This window comes from Vanessa atalanta, chromosome 12 (genome assembly GCF_905147765.1).
Source record: "Vanessa atalanta chromosome 12, ilVanAtal1.2, whole genome shotgun sequence".
Classification (NCBI taxonomy): domain Eukaryota; kingdom Metazoa; phylum Arthropoda; class Insecta; order Lepidoptera; family Nymphalidae; genus Vanessa; species Vanessa atalanta.
In genome coordinates, this window is record NC_061882.1 from 7,578,219 (window position 1) to 7,599,709 (window position 21,491).

At 31.9% G+C, this 21,491-nt stretch overlaps 1 protein-coding gene across 2 annotated transcripts in view; it reads right to left on the reverse strand.

Moving 5' to 3' along the window:
* LOC125067971 (tyrosine-protein phosphatase non-receptor type 9) overlaps window positions 1-21,491 on the reverse strand; it is a 42,450-nt gene that overhangs the window by 11,308 nt on the left and 9,651 nt on the right. For both annotated transcript variants that reach the window (XM_047676922.1, XM_047676921.1), the window contains exons 2-4: window positions 21,199-21,420; window positions 20,647-20,736; window positions 19,331-19,471 (exon numbers count right to left, since the gene is read on the reverse strand). In XM_047676922.1, coding sequence (XP_047532878.1) covers window positions 19,331-19,471; window positions 20,647-20,736; window positions 21,199-21,420 — 453 coding nt within the window. The remainder of the gene's footprint in view (window positions 1-19,330; window positions 19,472-20,646; window positions 20,737-21,198; window positions 21,421-21,491) is intronic.

Consider the following 21,491-nt stretch of genomic DNA (forward strand, 5'->3'; position numbering starts at 1 on the left):
GTAATACGCACTTGTTATGGAAAAGATGAAATAACTAAGGCATTGTATAATTTTACGAGGATATAAAACTGTAAATTGAATAATTGCATATCCATTACATAACTAAATACTAACATTGTTATGTACAATTGTCGGTTGATGATATGGTTATGAAGTACAATATGTGTATAGATGTTAAAGAACATGCACTTTACCTATTCGTTAAGTGCGTTGGCCTGAGTCTTCCGCGTTGGGCAGACTGCAGTCTAGACATCCCCCGATGACGGCAAAGTAGACGATAGTATTATTTTCATTTAAATAACTATTAATACTCTGTCGGGTCATAGCTTTGAACTTTGTTTATTTTACTAAAGGTTCAACAGTAAATTCGTTCCGTAGTATTGTTGTGAATTTTTTGCAATTGTCTATAAGTTACATAAATACGATACTTTTCAATTTAAAAACTTAATATACTTTTGGAATTAAATTATAATATTAAAATAACATGATATAAAAAAAACGTAAGCATAAACCTTCAACTTTTGAATATTATTAATAGGTAAATTAGATTCAAGAGGAGAGCGCATATAGGCTGGTGACAAAGGTAAAAATCCTACCAATCTGGCCCCATGCCTTCACCTCACTCTTGCCCTAACTTGGCCGTTTCAGCACTATAATTTGTTTGTGCGCTTCACAATACAGACAACGAAATATATTATTTAAGTATCCGTCAGTGTTCCAATTTAAAATTTCATGTAATAGGTAAATAATATAAAGAAATGCTTCACGGGAATAGCATAAGGTAAATGGTAGGAATTGTGTAAAATTAAAATCAAAATTAAAACAGTACCATATGTTCACAAATCTCAAGATCCTTTCCATTTTTTTTTCTGTACCGAAATTCACCTGTATCACATATTTAAATAATTTTATCTACGATATGTACGGTGAGTGCGATTATTATTTTAGACGTTATTATTTTCAAAGTTGTGATACAATTATTTTCTGTACAGATATAAGTTCAAGTATGAATGCAGGTGCTGAGAATGAAGAAATAAGAAAAATCAGGAGAGCGAAGCGCTCGCTATTTCAAAAAGGGTGTGCACTTTAAATACCCACATTCATTCAATCCGTTGCAGCTGTGCTTCTATACAAAATGATGCTCTTCCGCCAACATTTATGCCTCACAATACCACCAGCCATTTTAGTCTTAATCTATAGTACTTACACAAATAAATCAGTATCGTTTATAGATTTTAGATTGCAATTAGATAAGGACACATTTTCAGGGTTGTTATATAAAAACCTTTAAATTGTTTACATAGTTAAACAATTTTAAAGTCATGCGGACTTTATGTCTAACGTTTTTATAATAAATAATAAAGAAAATTTTGACAACCTTGTCTCTTACGTTATATAAACTAATAGAAATTGTTTTTTTAACTGTTCTGTGTATGGCCTATTTTTAAACTACGTGATATACTTCAAGACATGATATAGTTCTGTAAAAGCACCCACTTAAGAGCGTCAAAGGGTAAAAGGAGTTCGTCGTATCCCATTTCAGCGACAAAAATGAAGGCATTCATGCTTTAAATGAGATCCTTGTGCTTGTGTACATAGCAACTAGTCGCAGAAAAAGTTTGACACTGCTACTTCAAGAAAAAGAAGGTAGACGTGCCATCTCATATCGCTCACTAGCAATCTGAATATTTTTTTTTACTAAGGATTTTTTTCTTTTGAGCTAAGTTTGAGCAACGTTTATCTAAGAAGCATAATTACATCTTTTTTTGTAAAAGACAGAGACAGCTAAAACTCTAAGCTATTTGCTGATTACGATGTCAAAGAGATTTCATCGAAGTTGATGTAGTTATTATGCCAATAGCAAAGTGACACAGACTACGTTGGCTGAGTTCCAACCGATACTGAAATAATAGTATTTCATTTGCGAGACAAACTTTTCATAAAATATATTGTTTAGAATAAAGGAGTCATTATTGATATTTAAACACTTGGCTGAATCATTGACGCCTAAACACATTGTCTTCATTTATTTACAATATTCATATTCAAATATTGGAGTTATTATAATATGCAATTAAAAGAGTAAAACTTGTTACCTATTATATATTACTATATTATATATTGTATACATTACGATTCACATACATACATCAATTTATCCGTCCGTTACTATTTAAAACTCAGTTTATTTTTATAACGAGACCGCACTAAAGATGACCGACGACATTTGAAGCTTACCTATATTCTTAGTTATAAAAGTCATCGTGTGGTCCGTCGACCGAACATCACTCAATTTCCAATTACAACGTTGACCTTTAAGTCAAATGTCAGAGAGTTCGATTTTATTAACGCAGCGCCTACGAATAATTGTAAACACGAAGTAGTTGATTCGATTTATCGATTCTGATATGTTAATATTAACAATTCTATATACGATAAAATCAACCGCAAATAATCTACGTATGTATGCTGAATACATTAATAATGCGTATTATTTTGTACAAGATTATATTGATGATAAAAACGATTGGAGTTAGCATTCGTTAATTTTCATACGGAGCCATTGTATGTAATTATGATCATTACATATATCGAAACAGAAACTACTGAATTTCATGCAGTTTCTTTTCAGAAGAATCTAGATTTCGTACATGGAATTTATCCTTACTTGTACAAAATATATATATATTTTTTGAAAGTTTAGATTCCTAACTGATTATAAAAATTATTATTTTATATGAATCAATTCATTCTAAATTACCTTACATTCAACATTAGCAGTTGTCATTTCGAGGTCATACATACAAAAATAAAATAGCAATTAAAGATGCACTGTACGTTGTTATTAGATGTAAACAAAATAGTTTTATTGGCGAGCGGAGCTAACAATATTAGTGTGACAATATTACACGCAAATTAAATAGCACATATAAATAAGTAATAATGTTATTTCATATTAATTAAACGTGAAAAATGCATTAAAGTAGGTAAGCATATAGAATTAAACAATTAACAATATTAATCGTTAAAAGGTTTGATAAAAAATGTTTTGGTATGAATGATTTTTAAAGGTCAAAAATATAATAAATACATTAGGTAACAGTGACATAGCACTTAAAAACGGAGCAATAAATTTGACAAAACATTTCAAAGGGTATAATGAAAGCTTTACTTGGTGGTAGGGCTTTGTTCAAGTCCGTCTGGGTAGGTAGCAACCACTCATCATGTATCCTACCGCCAAAAAGCAATACTTTGTATTTTTATGTTCCGGTTTGAAGGGTGAGTGAGACAGTGCCCAACAGGAACAAGGGACATAATAACTTCACAACTTCACAGGAACAAGGACCCAAGGTTGGTAGCGCATTGGAAATGTATGGAATGATTAAAATTTCTTACAGCGCCAAAGGCAATGGGCTGTGAGGACCACTTGACATCATGTGGCCCATGTGCCTACATATTCCATAAAAGACAAAAATAATAAGTCAACATTAAATATAAAATGGGTTGTAATAGATGGAAAGTAAAATTAGTATTGCAAATTAGCTAGAAAAAGAACTATAGGGACAATTACTGTGAAATCAATATGTAATTTCCCTTTGTTTAGAAAATAAACATAAGTATTGTCAGGTTATATAATGTACGTCTATAAAATCTGTGCTCTCAATAGCGAACGACGTAACTCATGTTACTGGTCGTTGAACAGGCGGACTGCTCCCAATACATAAATAAAATCCTTGTCACGAGTGTCAGGGTGTATGTAAACGCGTGTTCTATATATGTCTATAGCATTAATTCTTCGAAAAATAACTATTTTAACATTATGATAAATACTTTTGCACGTATATTGTATTAATATTATGCCTTTTGGAAATTTATCTTATTCGTTTATTCTGCTAATTCCTCGCATTTCATAACATATAATTGTATTTGTATGAATTAATTGAAGCGCTACTTTTTTTCATCACATTATTCTTGCTGAAATCTGGGACCGTAGCGAATGAGTAGGAACTAGGAACCATCGAATTGCATGTTAAGTAACTCGGTACACTTTATGGCAACCATATCCCGCAGTGAATTTTGCTGAGCGATGAATACGATGTTCTATCAACACACTGTTAGCTCGCATGACTGCTTTACATATATGGCGCCTTGATATTTAATATATTGACTAATTTTGAATTTTTTATCATTTTATTCTAGACTTCATATTGTTATTTATTCCCATAGATAAATGTTAAAAATATATCTTTATAAGAAAAGCACATAATGAAAATGAGTGTTGGCTATCAAAAGGCAGTTATTGCTTCAGAGGAAAATAACAAGTTTTAATTACAAGGGAAAACCGTAGTAGATTATCTAAATTCAAGGTTATAGTTTTGAGGAGGGTTTGCTAAACGTAACTGAAACATGAAACAATAAAATAATTAATTTAAATGATTTTACGTTAAGTTTTAGTACGAAATAAAATTTGTTCGTTTTTAATTTACATCCTTACGATAATAATATCGAGACAGCTGATTATAAATACATGCGATTATTATCGTTTTACAGAACAACACTTTTGTTAGATAGTATTAAATTATAACACAATATCAAGGTTATACACGTAACTTTCAATTACGTCATATATGGTAATGTCTAGCAAGTGTTTTAGGGCGAGGTCACAAAATGTGTGCTGATGTAATAATAAGCGAGTCCAGTTATTATGTCAGATATAAAATATTCTGTCCAACTGTTAACGTTTTTGTTTTGTGGTCTTAAATATGACGATTCACAATAAATAAAAAAAATTAAAAAAATCTTGATTAAACTTTTACAATGGAGGCTATTTTCAAAATTAGATATCTTGTCCTCTCTATTTTTCTTCACTCATATAGTCCGATGGGACGGTAATTCTTCAGAACCAAGCGCAGAATCAAATTATGCGTGTTATTGTTGACCGAAAACCCCAAACTTTTGTTGGCCCGACCAGGAATTTCAACCCTAAAACCACTACTAGCCAGGTAGTTCAGAACAAATATTTTAAAAATATTCATAATATCATCTTATGGTAATTCTTCACCTTTGATCTTGCACATTAGCAGTGTTAAATGCATATGCTATACATTTTAAGTAGACATGGAGCCTTCACTTCATGATTAGTTAAGTATAGTCAATTTGAGAAAGATCACGATGTTTGGTACAATGCTAATTAAATGGTATATTGTTATTTACATAATTACTCAAGCGGTGCTGCAAAGTAGACACTGTTTAATGTTATCAGATGTCTATGCAATAATTCTCTCGTCGACACACCAAAATTAAGAATAAGGTAAAACCTTAGTATAATGAAACAGATGTTTGACCTAAATAGCGAGTGACATTGTTGTAATAAACTGATGGTCAACGATAATTTAGTTCAAACGATAAGATTGAGACGTTAGCCTTCAGGGTTAGCAGATAATAAGTCATATCGGTTACATTAGCTAAGTACTAGCTGAACTTGCGTCTTACTTACAAATACCTAGTAAGTCATATCTATTTATTAATATTGCTTTTCAAAATAGCAGTAATTTTAAAACAATAAAAAAGTGTTTTGTAAGATCACGTTATATTTATCTACATTTTCATTTTTTCAAAAAAATTTTTGCTTTGCTTTCTAAACATGAATAGTTTAATTGAAATACAAAAAAAAACGAATAGGCGTACAATTGTGCAACACAAATTTATTTCTTCTTTTCTTTCGTCTTTCGGATTAACAATATCAGAAATTTTAGTATCCCCAATGAAAGTAATATTGGTACCTTTAATAAAGAGAGCATGTCTTATAAAATGTGATGAATAATAAAATCTTCGAGAGCAATTCTGGTGTGATATAAGTAAGCATTACGTTGTGTATATAGAGCATGGCTGTAGAGCAGGCCAAGCAACGTTATTGACGGTCTTCGATATTAAATTTGAATTCCAAGTTCCGAGTTGTCACTGACATACAAGGCAGCCAATAAACTTTTAAGATTAAAATTAAAAATAAAATTTGTTTCGCTCGTAGAGCGTTTTTTATGAAATGAGTATCAAAAATATATAGTACATTAGGATGATTTAATGATAATTTATTATTATGTTCACTGTTCACTCAAGGCGCGCCGGCCGTTATGGTATCGGCGTGCATTAATAAATATAATCAAAAAATTTTTCGCAGTCTTTATTTTTAAATTAATCATATAAGGATCTAAGACATCTTTTGAGCACGAGGGTCACCCATATTAATGCTCACCGATAATTTGACGTTGAGGGGCGCGCCTTTGAGAGTGAATAGGTTTTATTATAAAACTTTTATTACCGTATCGATCTGTTTTTTTGTTTTCAATTTGTGGGTTTACAATACAGTTTCTGGACTGATGAAAGGAACATTCATTGTATTGTACCTCCTTCACAATATATACTCTGGTATGTCCAAGAGAATTGATTACATTTTTGTGTCACTGCCATTATAAATATCGCTAATGCTTTACAGAAAACAAGATCACATTGCTAACGAGAGCACAGTTACAACTGTAAAGCACAATTAAATAGTATAGAGGATTTCAAAACTAAAGGATTAACAATGTTTGAAAAAAGATTGGTAGATGGAAGTTTAGGAAATAAAACTACTTACTACGCGCTACGATACAAAACGCCTTGTTTAATTAGCGTTATCATTATTTAACGTTAAACCCAATTATAATTTGATTGTACTTTGTTTTAAAATAAGTAACACCAAATACGTTTGTTATTAATTATAATTTAATTAAATTTCGAAATTCTAAGCTATCAAACATGCAGCATTATGTAAAGTGTGCAACTGGAAAAACATAATTTAATTAAGAAGCAAATCAACGTCTTAGAGTCGCATCACTGACATACATTTTAGTGATACTGGTTTCAAACAACTTCAAACGTTAATTCGGGGAGAAAAAAAAAATTACATTTCACGTCGTCGAATAATGAAAATATCTCTTGTGAAACCTGTTTAACTTTCAAATTTAAAAAGACATGCATTTTATATTTAATAAAGTAAAAAAGTCCTTGAAGCGATGGAGTTGGCGGTGTCCCAGGCTCCCTTTGAAATATGATATAGGTCACGCGTGCCATGAGCTATCCCCGTTTCGCGCTACCAGGTGAACTCTGCCGAGAGCTAGCGCTATGATTTAGCACAGTAAGTAAACTTAAGAACACTCTAAATTTATATTATCAGTATTTAATTCGAATACTAACGTAAGAGCTGAACATAATAGAAGCAGTACTTTTTAAACAAAAAGTAAGTCCACTGTTTCCGTTGGATAAAGTGATTTGCTCGCGACCCGTGCTCATTTCTTTATGGAAAGAAGCCAAACTGTAGAAAATATACCCACTTCCGTACAGCTATAATAGTCTCTTAACGTTTTGTTAGTAAAATGGGGTCAGAAGATCACTGCATTATTGCAACATGAGATTGTGTCGGTGAGTGGAATACAGGATAAAAAAAATAACGAAACGATGGCAGCTGCTGCTCCGACTGGGCCAGGTGCAATATTCACACTACTCACTTCGAAGAACTCTCTTTCCCTAGCAACCCTTACAATATAAAACGCGTTCCAATTTATTATTTAGAATTGACGTGACTATTTTCGTATTTATCGTTATCTAATCTAACATTCGAACTTTAAATCTGTTTTACGACTGTTTTCTAAGAACATGCGGTTGAAGAACGAAAAAATTCCAGATTAATATATATACACTATGTTATTGTTGTTATGTAAAACACAACATCTTCGTGTTTTGCTTGTGTGTCAATTTTAATATTTTGACAAAAATAACATAACGATATACGGATATAAATAGCATTCAGATTCAGACGTACATATAAATACTCTTGTCGACCTAAATTAACTATTCAGAAGTAATAGATGTCACTAACCTATATAAACGAGTTAAATTCAATATCTCTGTGCAGAGTGTCTATAGAAGTTTACGAGGCTTAGTGTAAAGTAAGACTACTTACTATAATTCCCTTATAAAATGAGCAGATACGAGCAAAGTTTCGCTATGTGCGCTCGTTAGTCATTTCATCTGATACAATGAGTGCTCTCGCATCAGCCATGAATGCACCGATCTCATTATGCCGACAGAGTGATGAAAAGCGAGCGTCAGCTAACAAAATACGGCACATAAATGGGACGCGCAGCAACCCTATTGTTTCGCGTTTTGTTGTACGTACGGCAATATCAACATATCGGTAGCACAAGGTCGAATATTTTACAATGATGAAACAAAAAGCGGTCTGATTTGGTCAGTTGAAGGTATTGCTGTTATAAATATCGACCAGTTTATGGACTGTCATAATATAATGATATTATTTTATGATTGCTGACTCCACTCATAAAAGCTCCGAGAGAGTTTAAGTTCGAAATAAAAGTGAAATTATGCAGTGCAATTAAAACAATACAAAGAAACTTTAAGCTTTTGTCTCCAGGTTCTTTCAACTTTTTTTATCATTATTTTTTATATTTATCAAATCAACCAACCTGAACCGTCTAACAAACACTATTCTAAAGCGAATAATTTTCACAAATAATAACAATTGATATTTATTTAACTTTGAAGAAACTTAATTATTATGGATCGTCAGCTTTCATAGTGCAATGAATAGTAAAGTAAAAGTAAATCGATTGACAAAACTAAATTGAATCGTTAACCGTTCCATGATAGTCGCCAGTCTGTCCACGTACGACACGAGCGGAAGTAAAGTGATTGCGGAGATGACGTCACAGCTCCGCCCGCGACCTTCTCCTAGCGGATATTAATCATCCAGTGTCGATGGTGCAGGCGGTTGTCCCACAACAAGGGTATTTAACATATCATGCGGGAATTGACGTTTAAGCTGAAGCTATATGGTTTCAACATAAAGACTATTTATTGTATTTGATTGGAAAAATATGTATATATATTTTTTTATTATAATTTTTTTTTTCAATTTAGGTTACGGTACATCCAACAAAATATTAATTTTATTTTTAATATAAGTAACTGAAACATCGTTCGGAATACATGGTTATTATATACTTTAATTATCACAAGCAATTTACAACGGAATCTCCTAATGTAACACAAATTAGAAAATTCGACGTTTCATTTCACGATCTTCGCCATCGATATAATACGAACCAATAAAACTGACTAACCTTCGCAGTAGAATTTTTCCAGTCTGAAATTGGAATTAGTAGGCACGCAACGAAGCATCAACTGCGAAGGGCCTCTTCCTAATTTTCAGACCAGTTAAAACTCGTCTGGCGCGTAGTAGTATGCAGACTAATAGCTTTTACTAGACAGGATATTATAGTCGTCTGCGATAAATGTATTTTCTACATGATAACTCATTGAAATGGAATTGATAGCTCCCATTAATATTCTGAAGTTATATCCTACGATTCGCAGAGCATTCATAATTAACAATGTAAACAAAAGATTATTCATCTTGGAACTTACCTACTCGAAAATAATTTTTTATTCCACATTCTGAATTATTTATACCAAAAGATAGTAAGAATTTAAATCAATGTTCAATATTGTATAATAAATAACTTAAACTCGGTCTGTTATATAAATCTTCATTTTTAAGAGCAAAAAGGTTTTGTTTAGTGGCGCGAAAAATGGATAGATAAGGAATTAAACCCTTCTACAGATAACGATCTAGAACACATTGATATTTGAATACCTTTTACACTGAGCTGCACCGAAAGGATCTTTATGAATAGTCATGCAGTATATTTGCATATTGTTGTTAGTCGCATGAAGCTAAAAGCAAATAGAGAATGTGGCAGTAGCCGAGTGCAACAAGAGCTTGTCCTGCACTTAACGCCATGAACACTAATCTAGATTGCGGCTTAAGAGCAATCCACGTTGTGGACAGACATACGAGCATCCAAGCAATTAAGTATTTTATCTTATGGTTTTTATATACGCGTCAATACTACCGTCTCATTTAATACAATCAATAAAAATAAAGTTTGAGATAAATTGATTATGAGAGCTTTAAAAATATCTAGCAGTACTGCGATGTTAATGACAATATTTATTAGACTGTTTACGCGAACAATGTACGAATGGCCTTAAAAAGACTTGTACAACGCAAATCTTAAGGACAGACTTCGCTGCGCAGCGATGAGTCACAACGGCGTTCCACGTGACTACAAGGTGAAGCCCGAACAACCGGCACAAATAAAGACTTCCACGAGGTACCATCAAGGGCGTCAAATATACTTTTGTAAAAATTCTAAGCTGAGTCAATTAATTATTATGTTCATTACTATTACAATAATTGCTGATGCAATGCTATTTAAAAATAAAATATTTAAGTTTGACATATATTTAATTATATTTACAATATTGCCATTTAAGATTAAGTCGCCGTCGTAATACTCCAACCTAATATCATGAATTACAGTGAAGGCACAACGCCTCGATAAATAGCTAGCATCTGGCATCCCAAGATAAGAGTGAAGACGCCAATGTTTACTTAAAATCAATACGGAATCACAAAATGGCACTGCGTCAGATTCTATACTATATACGCAACATATTATGCATAAAAATAAATTCGGGGATAATTCATATACTTTAAAACTAAAGACTATTTGATTGGTTATAAATTAAAAATTATATATTACTTATCTGATACCTGATTCTAATGTTGTTAAGAAGCTAGCTGTAGAAAATACAAATAATATTTGTTAAACTAAACACCAATGTGGACGGGTTATTTTTTTACCAACTCGCAAGCGCTTCCGGTTGCGGTAATGAATAGGATGACAGCAGTTTGATGTTGTTTGTTTTGAGTAAAAGTAAAGTCATCGTTTTACAAAATAATTCGTAACCAAAAACTATAAAAGTACAATACTATACCACAGGATAGTGGATAGGAAGGTTTCTAGGTACTCCCCCAACTTTACTCACAGTTTCATCCTTCCTCTATAACGGTACCGGCCATTGTTTAATAATAATAACAATAAAACCATTTATATGTACCTAATATAATAATATTTATTGATTCAAATATTATTCAAGCCAAAATCAGTTGTAATTACAAAACTGTATAAGCATATTGCGCAGAACAAACCATTTATTGTGTAAAGTGCGTACTGGTTACTAAACAAATAAAATTATACATCCGCGTTTACTTTTTACGAAATAATGCCTTAATTATACGTATTCTCCTCTATAATATATAACTTGAGTTCACACACATTAAGTACGTAATTTTATGGGAACTCTATGTGTTATTCTTTGCAACTTAAGTGTGACATCGAAGTAAGAATATTAAGATTAGATATGATATTATGGCCTTACGGTTACAAAAATATATTTTGATTATCGTATTTCGACAGACTTCTTATTTAATTGATTATATACAATTATAAGTTCAATATATATATTATTAAATGATCTACAGCGTATTTTTACGCGAATACAAAATTAAATGATGTGACACGTACATGTTTACGGCTAATTGATTTATTTGGATTGATTAAACATTGCCAGGTGACGTTTAAATTAAAATATCAATTTTTATTTAAAATAATAATAAATTGAACACAACCACATATCGTACCAGTTATTTATGTTAAGTAGGTGAAGAAAAGACAGTAAAAATTAATATAAAATTTCGTTAAGAATTTAATTAAGGTAAATCTGTTGTACATATTTTAAATTGATGAAAAATAATCGATATTAACCACCAAGGGCATATTTCTCGACAGAAAAGCTAGCTATGAAAAAGATAAAAGAACCGATATAGAATAGTTCAGGAAACAGTGTTAAGAGGGCAATAAAGCCGGCTCCGTCATCTAGAGCTCTAGACCTGACCTTGCTCTTGAGGACTGGTTTCCGCGCCTACACCGGTCTCCTCTCAATATCTAATACGTTTCGACATATAAAATTCGCATTTTTGTATCGCAGGCAGTAAACATACTAAAAACGTGACTCAATCACAATTATTTCTATTTCATTGATAAACTTTGTATAAATAACGTTCTATTAGTATTAAAAGTGTAATCTTATCATAACGAATAGACGACAACAAATAACCTTTCAGAAAAACGATTAACTTGTTATTTTGTTCAAATATATCAAAGATATGAGATATAGTACGTCAATTATTATGAATATTACAAAAGTTTAGAACAATGATATACTAAATATCGGATATCTAGTGAAAATATTTTACAAGTTATTTATAGATTAACACATCTACTGCCACGGAGTTTATTTCATGTATACCCGAGTTTTGAACCATTCTGAATGCCAAGGGTGATTGAGCTGTCAATGTTATTTTTAAAGTGTAATAATAATCTTCAGTATTTGGGAGAGAACTGAATCAAATTTTCATTTAGAAACTTTTCAAGACCAACATCCCAGTTCAGATATTGCTTTGAATCAAATAAAACATCCGTTAACAATAAACAGACATGTTGATCTAAAATTATTAACCAGAAAATGAAAACACACGAGCACATTCAATTGTAACGCAATAATACAAAAACATAAAAATTGCTCATAGAGTCAAGTCTGTAATTCGCACAGGCTGAACAAATGCATCGACGAAAACAAGTACATAATACTGCGTTAGAAAATATATAATATCACACGAGAAATAATCCAATTGTTTTGCAATAGCAATCGTATCCAATGTTTCGAAAGCGGTAGATTTAAATGTTGATCAATACCTGACCGATTAAATTTTTGCCTTTCATGCAATCAATGTATGCGTTATGAAATTCTAGAATAAATGGATTTATACGTGAGTTGCAGCCGCATGTTACACGTCGCGAAATTGATTGTATAAGCAACACTTCCTGTTTTCTCAGACTTCGTTAACGAGTTACGTCTAATTTTAAATGCCGAGGCCACTCGACGCGTGTTTATTATCTAAATACAATTTACTGTTTCGTGTATTGAAGTCAATGTATTTTTCTAAATAAATGCATATTAACTTGAAAAATCGTTTATATAACTCGTTATAAAAATAAAAATTGCTAAATAAAGTTGTATAAAGTGTAAAAACACGTAATTTTTGACGTTCACCGAAAGTAAACGTTTATTAACAAAACATATCTTGCGAAAGTAAAACTTAGTAGCGCGGAAACCTAATCTAATGTAGTAATTATAGTGTAGCCGGCCAAGCTGATGATAGCGTAGTGAAAAATTGCCAATCAGACGCCCTTGGATTAAACTCTCAAGTCTGTAGCTTGTTTCATCAGCGTAATAATAATAAGTCACGCTTGAAAACGACAGACACTGGAAAATTGAGCTTATATAAATAGTGTATTTTACGACTCAACGTATTAATTTCTACAGTAATTGTTTCCAGTTGGTCAAATGAGACGTAAACGCTAACAAACGGTTACAAAAATTAACTAACACCTGGAAACAAAGTCAATTGCCAATGGTAGATTTAAATAAGCAACAGGAGAATACATTTGAAAGGCTAAATAAATTGTATGGAGAAAGGTTTACTTTATATATGATTTCGTCGCGTATCAATATCCAGCAGACGAATGTCACGCGAATCATCGTGGTCTGTTGCACATGGGGTGTCGAAGTAAGGTTTCGAAAGCCATTTAATTAATTATAGCCTTAAAGTATACATCCCCTCCCTCTAATTAAACGCAAATGTTATAAAAAATATTGGTTTCTTATACCGTAGTAAATAACTTCCAGTGATCAACTGTAAAAATTATGTTCACGCCATCAGAAGTAATGAAAGTACAACACTTATGTGTTTGTAAGAAGTTTCCCAAAGCGTAATGCTGTGCTTTGAACTTATAATATAATAACAGTTGTATATTTTTTTTAAATGTTACAAGCAGATACATATTAACACTTTTACTCTGAATTAATAAAATACTTCAGACGAAAGTAATATATGTGTACCAATTATTAGTTACTAATAAAGTATCCGTTAGTAGCGTCACTAAAGAACCGAAATATCCTGACTGGAATTTAATAACCTACGATGCGGAACTCGTGTCCTTCGTTGACAATGAGTTTCATAACTTATATTTATTACTGCAGGTCAATGCCTGCTCAATCGTGACTAGAAAATAAAGGAACTCGCAAAAACTATAAAACTCAAAAAAAAAATTGAAAAATAAACTCTGTGTGTAATTCGATTAAATACATTTTCACGAGCACAGAAGTTGAAAAGCAATTATGTTAACTCTACTGAAGAAAATAAACAAAGGCGTCGCTTTACTTCATTCGACGAAATATTTAAAGTAAAACTTAAGCTCAAAGCTAAATTAAACATTTTAGATGAAAAAAGGTAAGTCATAAACGAGAACAATATATTTTTTAATAGCTTTTAGCAATGGCACAAAATTCTTACTAGTATACAATAATATTAAAAGTAGACTATATTAATGAAAAAAAAAACAGGTAAAGGGTGAATTCCGCGAAAATATTACTTAACATCTAACTAATCCACGGATCTTTGCTTACGATTACATTCAAAATAACACGTGAGAGGCCTTCAATGTAATATGAATCTAAATTCTAAAAATTATTTCTTCTACTTCACCTTAAAATATATTATTGTGTCAAAATTATGAAGTAGCAGTCCTCAAAACTCCAGAACTAAGCCAACCAAGTCTTTGTGGCAATATCCACGATGCGGGTCGACGACGAAACGACGTCTTACTTCCGAACCCGACCGATGGCACACATAGAACCATTCATCGAAATATAATATGCTACCTACGACGATATCGCACGTTGCATAAATTTACATTTAATAACAATTTCGATTGGAAGTCATTAACAAAAACGATCGAACTAAAGACGACGGAATCTACCAATTTAAATGATTTCACCTGCGATCGATTAAAACTCACTTACAATAAAAAAAAAATATATTAAAAAAATAAAAAAAAAAAATTAAAAAAATATATTCAAAATGTGTACTAAATTTAGCGGTCGAAAGGACACGTTCATGTCATATTTGGTGAGGGGTAACTTCTGCCTCACTCAAACGGCACCCCTCGCACAAATCCATGTGACATGTACGTTGCCTCATGTATGTGTATTTATATTATAAGGATTTCGTGTCTGTCCTTGTATGCATTATTCAATGAATGTGAATACATACATATATACATATACATACAATAATACTGCTAGTATTATAATATATGCTGTTTTTTAGCATGTTTCTAGATTTATTGTAATAAAAATAATATAAACAAAACTTTTTTTTTCGTAATAAAATCAACCATTTATTAATCATATATACTTTAACACTACGTCATTTTCAGTATTTGCTTAACAAATCGATAATTACAAAGAACGTCTGTAATAAAACACAATTTACTTTGTATTATTCTCAGACAATAATGCAAGTTTGACGTTTTGTTAAAGGCGGAAAATTGTCAAGAACAATGATTGACCATAATTTTTAATGTTATTAGTCATTCTGTCCGTAAATTAATATCCCTTTTGTTTGTGTTTACGTACCCTTAATGAATCAATATTTTATCGGAAGGAAAAGATTGACTGTTTGATTAAGATTCGATTAATTATTTTTTCACAAACATTGAGTAACCTCAGATCAAATTTTCCGAAGTGATTGTTCTCTTAGATAAACAAGCCAACATTCGGCAAGAGTTTACCTTACAAGCAGTGTGGACTCTGCAATCGGCTCAGCTGTTAGTTCTATCGATCCGACGTCACTTCAGCGTAAAGTGCGTTACAATGGGGCGATAGGCATCAACAATAAAGACTAGTAGAGTTTTTTTGCACTTCGATATTAGACACAAGCACTACACTGAGCGGCAAAAACCCAAAAATATCACTATTGCTGTCGCCACCTGTTCGTTCATCCGAGAAATAACAGAGGAAACGTCTAATGTCACTATCAGTTTACGTTTCCGTGATAAGATATAATATCAGTATCGGATTAACATATAATCCGTACGGGATATGAATCGGCATATATGGAGTGACTGGCTTAACGTAAGTAAGACACGTGCGTTGTATCCGCGGACGCGATCTCGACTGACGTAGGCGAGCCGCGACGCGGACGCCCGCCTCAGCTACGGAGTACGTACAGGGCTGATTCCGCCCACTGCGCTACGTAAAATCCAAACTACGATTTTTTACTTTAAAATAAGAAACAAGTTAATTAAATTTGCAACGCAATACCCCATCCAAATGAATAAAATTGGATAAGTTATTGTTAAAAGTAAAAAGTTGATAGCAATTTAAATAAATAATTAAAACAGGAGTATATAATTTTCCGATAGTAAAATAATTATTTATAACAAGAAGATTTATTCACTTGAACCATAAAAATGTATCAACTGTAAACGTATTTCTTAATTACGTACAAAATCAATAAATATTGTAGGTACAAATAGGTAAGGGATTTAATTATTTTTATTATTATATTTATTTATACATGATTTTAAACACGTGTTTAAAACAGACCGAAAATTGTTTTTTTATGATATTATTGTTAATTTAAATAATCTTAACTTTAAAGTAACCCTTAGCCTTATGGCTAGTCTGCTCAACAAAAGATAAAAATAACTAAGCCCGGGTAAAAATATTGTGATTAGAATTGGGTGACATTACAAAAAGTTTCACAAGTTATATCGAAGTAGGCGAGCAAGTCTTTTGCCGCAAACTTGTACATATGTCCACCCTCAGAACAGAACATTATTGGAAGTCACATCGAATATATTTTAGTCTCTTATTAAGATTTAATAAAGTCCGCGCTTATTTAATATTCAACTTATCATCTTAAAGAACCAGAGTTTCCAAAGCTCCCCTGGAAATTTGTCAATGGCAATAAAAAAATTGGTGCTAATAATATAAAACGATAGTCTATAACTGAGCGAACAAAAACTATAGAAGGTAGGAAACATCAGGTATGCAAAAACTTATTTTAAGTGCATAGTATAACAATAATTAGAAACAATACAAATGTCTTGCAAATAATAGATAATAAATAACACAACATACATACAAACAAACACACATTCCATCGATCCAAAACCAATTGATTTTATATTATATGATTTACAATTTCTGTATTCTTACTCTGTATTCGGAATTCGAAATAAAGCTTCAACTGAGAAGAAACTTCTTTAGCGAGAATAATTTACGGTAAAGATACGTAACGGAGAAAGGATAAGTGGTAACGACCTATTACGAGAAGAAGAGCCTTTTCAAATATTAGTACAAGTATAAAAATTCTCGTTGATTCGTAGAATTGATTTGGAGATTGATTCAGTACCGTTGTCATGTGAACCCTTAGCAGCCGTATCTATAATTTTTCGAACCGAAATTGACGCAATTTCAACTAGACAATAATAATTAGCAAATTTGTATATTTTGTTCAAATTAATGAAGATTATGATTAATTATCTACTATTACAAGCTTATGTACTATTTTTTTTTGTTTATTGAACATAACATTTTTTATTTATTTTATTTAATACTTAGACTCAAAAATATTAGTACAATTCTACGCCCTGGATATTTATTGCGACGCTTTAATGAATCAAGTTTATATTTTCAAACATTATAATTTATACTACTCCTTAAATTATCGTGCGTAGAAAATATCGAATCTGGTTTAAGGCCCTAATTTATGGAACCATTTTTCATACGTTATAATTAGAGAATTTCTGAAACAACGTAAAATCACCAAAACTAGCAAAATGCATTAAAGAAACTTAAGTTCACGCGCAAAAAGAAACAGACGCCGGACAGATCAAACTAAAAACCATATATATGTTACAAATTCAGTAATGTGAAGCTAAATTTTGCTGACACACTGAAAGCAATAAATCCCTAGTTAACAGCAAAACATACATAATATATGTCAGACCTACAAAGCATTTTATTCGTATTATTGCAGCGAGCAAACTAATTGGTGCAACATTACGGTTATTTGCATCAAACACAATGGAGCGTTCGGTACATATACATTTTAATATGCTAAAATCAAACGGCGTACAATTTTGATAATCATAGTAATATCTATAAATATTCTGGTACCGACAGTATATATTTTTTTTACATTTATTATGATTAAGTATCTTTATTTTGTTATTTATCGTTTTATTACTTTGTTATTGCGTACATCCGATTAAAAAAGCAAAAACTAAATGAGTTCACTCTCATGTCTGTATCCGAATCTACTGGACCCTATTACGGATGTGTAGATACTTATTATGGAAGATAATTCAAAAAGGGAAATTGGACTATAAAAAAAAATTATCGTCCTGACTGATTAAGGCCACGGCAGCAAATCTTAAAGGGGACTAGCTAACTACACAGAACATTTTATAGTTGACAAGTGTTCAGCTACGCAGGTGCACTCGCATAATCTGATGGGACGGAAAATCCGGCATAACCGAAAAGTCCTTAGCCCAGGCCGATGAGGCTTTACATACTTTCCGAGGCATTGGATTTTACGCATTTCCAACTTCGAGCTGTTACTGAAAATGTTTCGACATAAAAATCCAATAACTTTCATCAGCCCGATCTGAGATTTGAACCTAGAACCTCGAGATCGGTTATATAAAGTCTTATATAAAGATACAAGACCAAAGAAGTTTTGCATTACAGCGCCATCTATCGGATCCTACGAAAACTTCTTCTGTTGTCAACGAAATTTTCCAAATATTTCGGATATTTTGGCGTTAACATGGCAAAACACTTACTTACGAATGTACGCATATTTTTATAAGCAAATATACTCTTTATCTTGTAAAAGTTTCTAGTAAGATTATTAGTTTATTTTCATTTAATTTTTAATGAATAATATGTACTTAACTCGTAATAAAAATAACAAATGCAAAGTTTTCATATATTAAGATCTTTGTAATGTTAAAATAAATTAACTAAAAACCTTTCTGTCAGATAATTGAAAAATTACACACCATGGAACTCATTTGAGCATTTTAGGATTTATAATTTTCATTAGATATTCTATTCATATAAGAGGCTCGTTATAAAGCTCGTTAGCATACAATGTCCTGAATTTTAATTTGTACTTAAAAAATTATAATAAAATATAGTGAGCCTATTTTTTTATATATACTAAATAGCTCTGTCGGTCACTAGTGATAAAGATAAGCATGAACTCGTCTGCGCCAGTACCATCTACTCGTCAATTAAAACACTGCTAGCATAGATACTTCATGTAACTGTTTCACTTTAAAGAGTTGTTGTGTCAATGGTCTGGTTTTTTAATTATTTATTTAGCTGGGAATCAGGCGCAGGGTGTCCATAATAATACTTTCTTCTATATTTATTTTATAAAACTCACCTTGAGCATAGTAAGTATCTTCTGCGAAAGCTCGTAGTCGAAGTTGGTGTACTTGGAGTCAGTCATGTCGTATATGAAAACGAGACCAGCTCGCTGTGTGTCGACTGACTGCAGCGCCACGTCCAACTGGTACACCACGCCCTGACACATACTTGTGAATAATTTGTTCTTATGTACTAACATTCCAGACATACATATTACTATTGTCTTATTAAATGTAAAATTAGCATTAACTGACTAATGTATTCTACATTAAGAACTCCACATACCAAAATTAAAGTCATTACATGTTGTAATTATTCCTACAGTCAACTCAAATAACAAGTATACACGAAAAATATATATGTTTATTAATATAAATGAAAATCGAGCAAAGAAGTTAAAAAAAAGGAAATTTAATAAAAGGCAAGTCATATTGCCCATCAGAATAAAATAGTACTATACTTTACTATACTTCTTTAAGTTAATTAAAACAGAACATTTAATAGCCCGGTCAATCTAGACATTCGAAGTTACATAAATTTACAAGCTGAAAATGCTTTCACTTGTTCAAAACATAATTAAAAATAATATTTAGAAGTTCCGAATCATTCCGGTACGTGATTTTTTTTTATTTGAAGTCGAAAATCCCAAAAAATATTTGGTATTTAAAAATACATTTTTTATAGAGAATTTTATAAGCTTCAATTTTTGTCTGAGGTAATTTTGCCACAAAACTTACCGTTTTCCTGAAAATTGCGAAAAACCAATTTTTATCGGAATTTCGAACTTTGACGTCAAATAAAAAAAAAAACAGGTACCGGAATGATTCGGAACTTCTGAATATTATGTTTTAAACAAGCGAAAGCATTTTCAGCTTGTTGTAAATTTATGTAACTTTACTCCTCTTTTTTGGTCTAATTTGACCAGACTATTAATACCATATTAATTTACTTTCATATTAATTCATTTGCATGAGCCACCAGATTATAATTGGTCACAACCACCCATAGCACCACATAAAATATTGGCGCTGTTAAAAAAATTTAACGACTCCTTGCATCACCAATGCATCCAACCTTAGGAGACAAGATGTTGTCAATTGTGCCTACCGTTCAAACCGGTACAAAATTATTTATTATTGCTCTTTGGCGGTAGAAGGCGGTTTATCTGATGAGTGGGTGATAACAACCCAAACGAGCTTGCACAAAGTTTTCCAAAAATTAACAATTCTCCCCGTTAGAATTCATGTTAATAAGGCTGTTCGATTAGATTAATGCTCGTTTAGAATATTGTTATCAGTCTCTAAATATTATTTAATAAAAAATGTCATCTACCTGTAGGGTTGTCTGATGTGTGGTCAGCGCTGGGAAATGCTTGTTCGCCGTAAACACTGCAATCGCTGCTCCCGTCGCATCGCGCGTGGGCTAAAAAACCAAACTCATTACACATCGGTTTAAGCTAATTTTACTAAAAAATAGTATAGTAATGCGTATTTTGGCCAATTATTGAATTTAAAAAAATGCTTAAACATACAAACAATGCTTATAAAACTGATAAAATTTTAATATAGTTCGCGTCATCGATCTCGAGCTGGCACTGGTTAAAAAAAAATGAAACACAATATGCGCCATATAATATAATATGGCACTTTTTAAATGTCTCTCTTTCTAAGATTTACTAGAGGAACATTTGTACCATATTAAGGAATAAATTTCCGTAAGAAATCTGCTACTGTGTTTTTTTTATATGTAAAGGCCGAATGCTTATAAAACTAAAATTAATATTTATGGTGAACTTACTCCCTCGTCGAATTAAAAGTAGCCGATTAAATTTGTTTGATTTTTGTTACTAAGTAATAAATTTATTGCAATAAAATTAAACCATACCAATATCGTAAATTTTCCAGTCTCTAGTTCGCTTTTTAGTGGATCCTCGAAGGGCTCGAACTTGATGAGACCTTCCCTCCGGCGCGTGGCCTCGTGTTGCCGCCACAGCGTGTGCGCGCGCGCTACATCAAACTTGCGTGCGAGCAGGAACTTGATCGCGGTCGCTCGCGAAACGCACGCTGCACCGGTTTCACTTAACGCGTCAAGGAACGCCTTCGTCGCCTGAAAATGAGATATAAAAACTTAGTTACTCAGTCAAATTAACATAACAATAAAAATTAAATTATTTCATT